The sequence below is a fragment of the Pteropus alecto genome, unplaced genomic scaffold (assembly GCF_000325575.1).
Source record: "Pteropus alecto unplaced genomic scaffold, ASM32557v1 scaffold68, whole genome shotgun sequence".
In the NCBI taxonomy this organism is placed as follows: Eukaryota; Metazoa; Chordata; class Mammalia; order Chiroptera; family Pteropodidae; genus Pteropus; species Pteropus alecto.
The window spans coordinates 6,501,314-6,511,490 of NW_006441386.1; the positions used below are offsets into that span (position 1 = coordinate 6,501,314).

The 10,177-nt window shown below is 49.4% G+C and overlaps 1 protein-coding gene and 1 pseudogene across 1 annotated transcript in view; both read left to right on the forward strand.

Annotated features, from left to right (window-relative positions):
• LOC112485309 lies at positions 1 to 119 on the forward strand (annotated as a pseudogene).
• Positions 120 to 7,638: 7,519 nt separating this feature from the next.
• METTL27 (methyltransferase like 27) overlaps positions 7,639 to 10,177 on the forward strand; it is a 4,004-nt gene continuing 1,465 nt past the window's right edge. Inside the window, 4 exon segments of the mRNA XM_006927121.1 lie at positions 7,639 to 7,752; positions 8,330 to 8,458; positions 8,672 to 8,807; positions 9,168 to 9,260. Coding sequence (XP_006927183.1) covers positions 7,639 to 7,752; positions 8,330 to 8,458; positions 8,672 to 8,807; positions 9,168 to 9,260 — 472 coding nt within the window.

The window sequence follows — 10,177 nt, forward strand, 5'->3', positions numbered from 1 at the left end:
GTCTATGGCCCTGCCACCGTGAACACGTCTGATCTCATCTGATCTCGGAAGCTAAGCAGGGTCGGGCCTGGTTGGTACTTGGATGGGAGACCACCTAGGAAGACCGGGTGCTGTAGGCATTATATATATACACACACACACACACACACACATACATACATGTAAATGAGTCCTAGAAGGTCCCCACCCATTCATGGCGGCTGCTGGTTCCATGAAGCAACAGACAGAGGAAGTCAGAGGGAACATCAACTTCATCTTCTTTTTCTACTTTTGAGTAACCTGAAGAATTAATGACAAAATGCTAACATTTGTTTATTTGGAGTGGTAGATACCTGAAGATTGAGAACCTGAGCCAGTCAAGCAAAGATCTGAAGGAAGTGTGATCCAGGCCCCCAAACAGCTGGGCAAAGGCCCTGAGGTAAGCGTGGCATGTTCCAGGAACAGCAGAGGCCTGATAGCGGAAGAGGAGGAATGAGATTGGTAAGGAATTTTAGATATTACAAAGGCAAGTAGTATGACAGATTTTGGAAATGGATGGACATGAGCTGGGAGAAGAGGGACAATGAAGGGCTAACGAGGCCCTGAAACCAGCTCAGAACAAGAAAATACACAACCAGTTATCAGGCAGGCTTGCGGAGCCTCCCTCATTCCCCCAAGGTCAGAAGCCAGACAGACAGGCAAACAAACGAACAAAAATCTCCTTGTGCCTGGTACCTTCCTTATCCTCTCCCCGCCGTTCCTCACTTCTCCTGGTCAGTTAACTGCAAATGACCATTATATGACTGTACTCTGGGGGCACTCAACTGGTATAGGCAAAACTAGTTAACTGGACATGCACCTACCCTCAAAATTTCCAGGGTACAGGCCCCAGCTTGGAGTAGGAGGGTCTAAGGGAGGGGCAGAAAATTCATGCCATTTGAGATTGGAGGAACAGAGGGTAAAAAAAGGAACCCTATGGCCCATATAAACTCTGACCCTCAGCTTCTCAGGGCCCTCAATCCTCTACTGAGGTGCCTGCTTGGACTTCTCCCAAGTGTACTCTGCTTGCTTGCTTTACTTAATAAAATCGCGTCTGCTTCTGCTTGCTACTCTTTGCTTGCTGTCTTTCTCCTCCAAGCATCGGACCTCCACATAAATATTTCGTGGGGGATCCAAGGACTGAGCCCATGACCCCCACAATGCAGACACTTCATTGCTGGTAACAAGTTTATCAAATTTATACTGTAAAACATCATTCCAGTTGGGCACATTTTTATTAACTATTAAAGCTGAGTGATTAACAGATACATGGGGGGTGGTACCATATTAATCTCTTCTTTTGTGTGTGTTTGAAATTTTCCAGAAAGACTTTGAAAATAGTTATCAACACTACCTCTGACTTCTGTGAGGAAAATGGACTGTGGGTGGGGGCAAACAGGGAGGTAGGGAGGCCAACGAGAAGGCTGCTGCAGGGTGAGAGGAAACGGTGGGTGGGACCAGAGTGGCAGAGGTGGAGGAAAGAGGCCACAAGTTTTGCTGATAGACAGAATGTGGAAGAGGAAAAACATGGTTTCGGCTGAGCTCCCAGGTGCACAGTGCCTCAGAGGTATTTGCCTAGATGGGAGGCCAAGGGATTTGGGAATGTGGGAAAAGGGAGCTGTGTTTCAGCATATCACCAGAGACCTGTGGCCTCCAAGGGAAGATGTCAGGTGCATAAGTCCAGAGTTCAGAGGAGAGTCAGGGCTAGGAGTCACTTCTTTAGGAATGACTGGTATATAAATAGTATTTAAAACCTCGGGACTAGATGAGATCACCTAGAAAGTGGGTGTTGATAGAGAAGAAAGGGCCCAGGACTGAGCCTGATGGATCTCCTACCTTGAGGTGGAGGAGAGAGGGGAGGGGAGAGGAGAGGAGGGGAGAGGAGAGGGGAGGAGAGATGGGAGGAGCAGCTTCTGGGGTAAGAGGAACCAGAAGAAAAGGAAATTTCTTTCTCTCTTGTCCCCTCTTATCCCCTAAAATCTCACAACTTATCAACCCAGATCAGCCCTTTCATGGCAGCCCTTGACACTGATCAAGACTCCAGCTCTCGCCTAAATAATTGCAACAGCCTCGGAACCTGCAGTCTGTCCACTCTTCCCACCGCCTTCTGGAGCCATCTTCATAAAATGCAGATCAGATGCCGTAACTCCCCATGGTTCATTCAGTGTTAGAAACCAAGTCCCAGCCTAGTGACCACACTCCTTGTGGCCTGGGTCCTGCACACCTGTGTATAAGACAGGCACACGCATTCACATATACCGAGGAGCAGGAGCTGTGGCTTGCTCCAATAGCCATTCCCCTCCCCGCTTCCTTAAGGCAGCCTTCCCTTTCCACACAGGAGCCTGGAAGTACCAGACCACACTTTCCCAGTCTCTGGGGTTTCTGGAAAAATACCACCACCATCCCCCAAATAAAAAGGGAGAGACCAGGAGACAGGGCCCATCCCTAGCCTGCTTTGGGGCTTTATATGTGGAGCACACACGAATGCTTGAGGGGTTGCCACCATCTTGTGACCAGAAGTTACTGACAGAGCAAACACAGCATGGCACACGAGAGAATGGAACTTGGGTCCTTGGTAAAATCAGTGGGCCACTGGGCCAGCCTTGGTACTTCCAGTGGCCAACCATTGGATTTCTTGTAAGAAGAAATGGCAAACCCTTAATATTTAAACCACCCTAGGGTGGGTTTTCCATTCTTGCACTCAGAAGTATCCACCTGACACCACGTCCTCGCATAAGCACACGCCTCTCCTCAGCCACCCAGAGCCCTTGGGCATTGGCTTGGACGTCTGTGAGACTGTAAAAGACAATAGCTTTGAAACATGAACTGATGCTTTTGCTACCACTCCTCACCCCAAAACTATTTTCTGTTACCCAATCTTTCCCCTATTTTGGCAACAGCTTGACTGGGTGGTATCCACTGCTCTTGAGGAGGATCATTTTCAGTAAAAGATATAGAAAAGCTTTTGAGTTCCAAAGCTTAGGACTTGAGTGGACTGAGGATTAGAGGAAACAAAAACACTCGATGAGTCAGAGAAAAGCTTATTGCCCCAAAGCTAGCACAGGTTCCTGGGCTCTGGAGGGAAAGGAATCGAGTGGGCTGTGGAAAGAGAAGTTGGTGGGGTCTCGGAGGAGCAGAACAGCACAGGAAGCCACCAGCCCCCACTAGTGTTCCCCCAGCAAGTCTCATCCTCCATAAGGCCCAGGAGCCATCACTGTAGGAGCCACGTTGGTGCCCACAAACTGTGTATATAGCCCCTGTTGCTGAGCTGGACATCACTGAGGGGCTATGAGGACAGATATGCAGGCCCCCAAGGACCCCCACCAGGTCCTCTCCTGGTGTAACCCATGCCACTTTCCGATAGTTCAACAGGGCTATCCACCTTATTTGAAGGGTTATTCCTCACTGTGAACATCTCCACAGCACCCACCCAGGCCTACCCCAAACAAAGGAGTGGTCCTGGACACCCAGAGGAAGGATGGTGGCTTAGAACGCAAAGCCCGCACATGGATACTGAAGAGATAGTGAACAGAGCTTTAACAGGAGAACACACCCCTCCTTCACCTCCCCTACTAGCCCAGGTCAGAGTAGGGGCTGTTTCTGACTCATCTCTGTGACTCCAGTGCCCAACCCAGGGCCTGGCAAACAGTAAATGCACAATAAATATTTATTGGCCTAAATGGAATATGACACTGCAGAGATGGGGCCCACACAGTCAGCTGGCTGAGCTAGTCACCATCCCCAGTCTTCCTCTGCCCACTCACCTTCCAGTGATGACTCAGGAGTGGCCATTTGACCCATTCTGGTCAATAGGATGAAAAAGAAGTCATGGGGCAGGGCTTCTAATAAAGCTTTTGTGACGATGAATAGACTCCCTAGCTTTTTGCCCTTTCCCTTTAGTCCTGTCCAGAGGGTACCGTCTATGAAAAGGTGACAGCCATGAGGACAAAGGCCTCCATGCAAAAGGTGGCAGAGAGGGAAGATGACCAGAGTCTGGGATCCTTAATGGCATAACTGAGCCCCAGACCATACTGACCAGTTTCAGCTTCCTTTATTAAACCAGTAAATCTCTCTTAGTCACTGCTATGCAGGTGTTATTTGCAGCTGAATACACATATTCACCATACATCTTTGGACTAAGACAGATTTGGGTTTAGATCTTGGCCGCTGACAGCTGAAATCGAGGTCTCCTCCACTCCCTCAAAACTGCTCTTGCCAACGTCATTGTATTAAGGGAAATGACAAAGCTATTACAATAGACAAATTCTGAAATCACGGTGGCTTAGCACAATGAAAGTTTCTCTTTTTCATGTTGTTAACCTACAAATAAAAGGCCAAAGGGAGAAGCAACAAGCATTTGAGATCCAAAAGAATAGCTATGCAAGAAGCTGTCACTACATGAAACATCTACAAGAATTTTTTTGAGTGTATTTGATTCAAACTGGTAATATATGCCAGGGAGCAAGATCTCAAATGATTCCCAGAATGGCAATTTGCAGGATTTTTTATGCATTTAAGATTAAGGAGGGAACTAAGGCAGATTACATCTAGGTGGGAGAAAGCAAGATGAGTGAGGACTGAATTATAGGTTAGTTAAGATTATGTGCCCTCTTGAGGGTGGTCACACTTTAGAAGGAGGAGTCTGAAAGGGGGCATTTCAAAGGTATGTTAACCGACCAACATGAACAGGACTTGCTTAAGGCAAAGGTAAGCCTTTTACTGAAAAAAATTATATGCCGGGTGTGACTACCTACCATGACCTACCCAGTTAGGAATTTATGCTCAGATCACTCTGTGAGGTTATTTTCCATAGAAACGCCCCCTTTTTTATGTCCACAAAGCTATTATACACTGATTTAGACAGACACTCAGTGTTCCAAATAGGAAGTGAAGGCAAGGTATATTTATGAGAAAGTAAAAGGGAATAATTATACGAACAGAAGGAAGGAACTTCTATAGGTGCAGATAAGCTAACATAATGATGCTAATTCTAAAGAATGTCTTTAATTATCAGCCCAGTAGTTATAATGTCTGCTTTGCTGTTAGCTTCGCAAACAGTTGTTTGGAATGCAATGTTGCTTTAGGCCCAGTACAAAGATTATTTTGCCTAGTTTTAACATTCCAAAAGTTTGAGAACTAAGACATGCAAGGCAATTCTTCTGGGATGGCAGGTCCAACTTCAAAAAGTAGCTCCATTTATATTAGTTTTCACAATGTTACAGTCCAATGCAGATTGGTGGGTAGGGCACGGCTCCACACAATCATTTAGGGTCCCAGACTCCTTCATCTTATAGCCCCACTGTCCTCTGGGTGCCTGGACCCCAGTTCCACAGAGGTCATACAGGAGGTGTTTATGGTCCAGGTCTGGAAATGGAACACTTCACCCCTTCTAAAAAAACAACATTCGACCAAGTAAATTTGAAGATCTAATTGGTTTTTTAAAGTGCTTCATGAATTGGGCAGCATTCTATCTAGCAACTAAAGGAGCACTTTGAGGAGTTGTACAAAAGGGAAAATTTTTGTAGGCGGAAAGAGGATGGAACTAAGAAGTTAAAAGAGTGGATTATTTCAGGCAGGACACCTTTCCTTAGGGGAAGGCAGGGGGTTTTATCAGGCAGATTACTAGTGTCTATCAGGAAATTTCAGACTGATTGGTTTCAAATTCTACTCTTGAAAGAGGCTGAACCTGCAGTTAGGTTAGTTGTTAAGTTTTGGGTTGGTGACGTGAGTTAGCAAAAGTGACTCCATTTTGGCCTGTTGTTTCTTTTTTCAACACCCTCGTACACATTCTATAGGCGAGAATTCAGCCACATGGCCACATCTACATGCAAAGGAGGCAGGAATACACAGTCTAACTTGGGAAGAAGAGGCAAACTTGGCAACTGGTGTATAGTAGCAGGGTCTATCTAGGCCACCAAAGACCTCCACATCTCTATATCCAATGCTTACTTCTTAAGCTTCATTTTATACCACCTCTCAGCAATATTGGGCAATGTTGGCCATCCTCCATCTTTTAGAAATTTTCTGTTCTTGGCATCCTTACTAACTTTTTCTGGGTTTTCTCCAACACTCTTAGACACTCCTCTTTCACCCTGAGCCCTCTCATCTTCTCTCCCTGCACAATCTCACCTTTACAAGCTGCCTCAATCACCACCAGCTATACTCATGACCCTGAATCTGTCTGCAGCCAGACCTCTCCTGAGCTCAAGACTCTGCATCAAACAGCCTCCTGGACATCTTCATGTAGATACCTCAAACTCAACACCCCCAAACTGTTAATATCCTCTTAGCCCCAAACCTGCTCTGCCTCCTGGGTTCCCCTGCTGTGAATGGCACCACCATCAACCCAGTGGCTCAAGCAGAAATCTGGCACCACTCCTAACATCTTGCTTCCCCATGCCACACTACTTCAGACATCACAGCCCTGTCACTTCTACCTCTTAAACATCTTTGAACTTCATCGACTCTTCTCCATGGCCATGACCTCAACCTAAGTTCATGCTGTGAAAATAATATAGTTATGCACCACTTAATGACAGGGATATGCTCTGAGAAATGTGTCCTTAGCCAATTTTGTCTTGTGTGAACATCATAGAATGTATTATACAAACCTAGATGATATAGCTTACTACGCACCTAGTCTATATGGTATACCACAATAGTATATGGGGTCCACTGTTGATGAAAATGTCATTATGTGGCACATGGCTATAAATAGGGCCACTTCAAAATGGAGTTGAAGCTGCCATCCCAGAGGAACTGCTTTGCACATCTTATGCCTCAAACCTTTGGAATGTTAAAACTGGGCAAAATAACCTTTGTACTGGATCTAAAGCAGCATTGCAAACCAAAAAACTGTTTGCAAAGCTAACAAGAAAGCAGACATTATGACTACCAGAATGAAAATTGAAGCTGTTCTTTAGAATTAGCATCACTACATTAGCTTCCTTGTACCTATAGAAATTCCTCCCCTCTGTTCAAGTAATTATTCCCCTTTACTTTCTCATAAATACCCTGTGTCTTCACCTCCTAATCAGAACACTATTTGAGTTTCTGCCAGACTTTTATACACTTTGATACTATTATGAAAACAGCTCCAAAGAGCCCAGGAAGAGGAGGGCCAAGGATTTTGCGGCTCAGTGGCTGGTGGTGGAGGGGCAGACTGCCAGCGCTTTCCTTTGATTGGGTATCTTTTTTTTTAAGAGAAAGCCAGTCATCAAGGGTGGTGGAGGCGGTGTCATCGCCGTACAGGCCCCGCCCCGAGTTCCAGCGCCCACCCACCCCCCGCGGCTCACGTTGGCGGTGAGTCCCTAGCCTCCTCCCCACCACAATAGAGATCGTTCCTATCTGGAAGCCCGATCACCGATCACCGCAGCTGGGGGTGAGGAAGTCGGGACTGGCCCGCCCCCCGCAGGAACATCCCTTCCCCACGGCTGAACTCCAGGTGTCCAGTCTCTCCCTTTTTGTGCTAAGTGTCTCCGCTGGTGAAATGGGATTGCACTGGTGGCCTAGAGAGGCCGCATCCTGACAACCTAAGCTGGGCATGGCAGGTGGCGGGGAAGGGGGTGGAATGGAGATTAAAATGAGTTTCGGGACAAGGAAGCCTGTTACCGCAGGATGATGGCTCAGGAGGAGGGCCGGAGCCTGTCCGAGGTGCGGGTGAGGGTCGGAGCCTCACATGGCATCACCGACCTGGCCCACTTCTATGACTGCTGGGCTCCGGACTATGACAAGGTAAACCAGCTGGAGTCCTCACCTCTGCCTTCCTTGCTTGTCCAGCCTCAATTTTCCTATCTATACCATGGAAATAGATAGCCTTGTATCCTAGGGCAGCTTCTGAGAATGAAGTGAAGCCTGGGCACAACCTGCAGTTCTGACTCCTCTTAGACGAGCTCCTCTTCTGCCTACCCACAGCAGCCTTGCCCTCTGACCAGCCTCATCTCTCCACAGTGGAAGTCCCTAGAGATCAGGCGCCAAGACCTCTCCACTGTGGGACTGCAGTCCACACAGAAGGGCTGCCTGGAGGAGGTGCCATTGAGGGGTTACTGTAGACTAAGCAGAGAGCCCTGCCTTGGCCAGCAGAGCATATCCTAGCAGCTGGCTGGTGGCTGATTCTCCAGTCCTTGGCCCCTTGGCAGAGGACAGCACCTCACGTCCGGGTCTCCTTTCGCTGCAGTCTCGGCAGGTCCCAGACTGCCAGCTCCCACACACACACACATAGCTTCGCCTGACTGACTCCTAAGCCACCCACCTGGAGGTCCCGCAAACACTGGGGCACTGGGTAGCGGCTGGCTTAGCACTCTGTCCCTAGGATGTGGCCGTCCTGCAGTACCGTGCCCCTCGCCTTGCAGTGGACTGCCTTACACAAGCCCTTTCAGGCCCACCCCACACCGCCCTGATCCTGGACGCGGCCTGTGGCACTGGCCTGGTGGCTGCCGAGGTGAGGCCTCTCTAGATCCCCTGCCCTCTCTTCGGTCCCTCACTGGCTCAAATTTCCTGCCACTCCTGGCCCTAGAAATCTGCCTCTCCCCTCAGACTCACTAGTTCCAAATACTTGGGGTATATCCACTGCAGGGCCCACTGCCCTCCCTGAGGTGCAAGGACCCAGCTGGGAGGTGGCAGATGTGAACCGTGACAGTGTCCTCCACCCCAGCTGCAGGCTCAGGGCTTCCTCCAGCTACATGGGGTGGATGGGAGCCCAGGGATGCTGGAACAGACCCAGGCCCATGGCCTCTACCAGCGCCTCAGCCTTTGCACCCTGGGCCAGGAGCCTCTACCCAGCCCCAAAGGTACTTCCCCTCCCACCCCGACACCCCAAGGCCAACCCTCTAACCAAGTGCACCTTGACAGAGCCTCTTTGTCTTGCCAAGTCTCCATCCCCCTTGCTAATCCCTCCACAAGCCCCCTCCCACACTGAGCCCCCATTCCCTTCTGAGCACCCCAATGCCTCTGTGAGCCCTCTATCCCACGATCTGACCTCAGTCCAGGACTAGGTCAGACCTGCCACATCCCCCACGGAATCTGGATGCTGCAGACACTAGCGGCTGGCCTGGTCCCTCCCCAGGGCCCACCATGGACGCTGTCCTCCAGGGTGGTCTGAGGCCACACTGGAGACAAACTACCACACCACATCCACACACCCCACGCAGGGACCTTTGATGTGGTGCTAAAGGTAGGTGCCCTCAGTGATGGCCAAGTGCCTTGCAGTGCGATACCTGAGCTCCTCTGAGTTACCAAGTCAGGTGAGAAGCAGCCCGTCCAACCCCACACACATCTTCCCTTCTCCACACCCACAGACACAAGCCTCAGAACCCCTGAGGCCAAGCAAGGGACAGGGTCCTGCCCAGGGTCCCATAGCCTAGCCTAGCATCCCAGCCACCAGCTGCTGACCCAGGCAAACAGGCAGGGCAGACAGGTGGCCCCTTGCCTGTTATCTGTTAAGCAATCTGAAGCAACTCCACTCTCTGCCCTCTGTTCCACACCTGTAAGCAGAATGACATAGTCCCTTCTGAATAGGATTGCAGTGAGAATTGGGTGAAATAATGTCTCTAAGTTCTCTAATGTCTATTAGTCCTGGCACATAGTAGGGGCTCAGTTCAGTTGCCCTATCCTCTATCTTCCTCACAAATTCATGGATGGCTATTAGGTGAGTCTCTTTCTTTTTCCTGGTCTTGGTTGTCTCATCTGTGAAATGGGATTGATTATTGAACTCCTACTGTGTGCCTTGCCTGTCCCTGCCTCTGCTCTGGGGAGAAAGTACACACTCTGCTTGCTGGGCTCTCGATGACCAGCCCACCACATCCCAGGAAGGGACCAGATGAAAAAGACTGGCCCGAGATGGGCCGACAAGGGCTGCGAGTGCTCAATGCTCCAATATTTCAGAGAAGAGAGTCATTTCCCAGGGCTGGGATGGGCAGTGAGGGCAGTGCACACAGGGTCACAGCCTCAGTGGAGTCACAGGCAGAAAGGAGAGTGGTGGAGCTTCTCCCTTTCCCCCTCACCCCCACTGGGCCCAGCAGGGGCCTGCTACACTTCATCTGTAAAATGGGGCTACTGTGCCAACCCTGCCCCTCAGGAGGGCTCTGCCTATTAAATGAGTCCCAGAAGAGGTGACACGGCTTTGGCTCTGCAGTTCTCTCACCTCAGGAAAGATTGACAT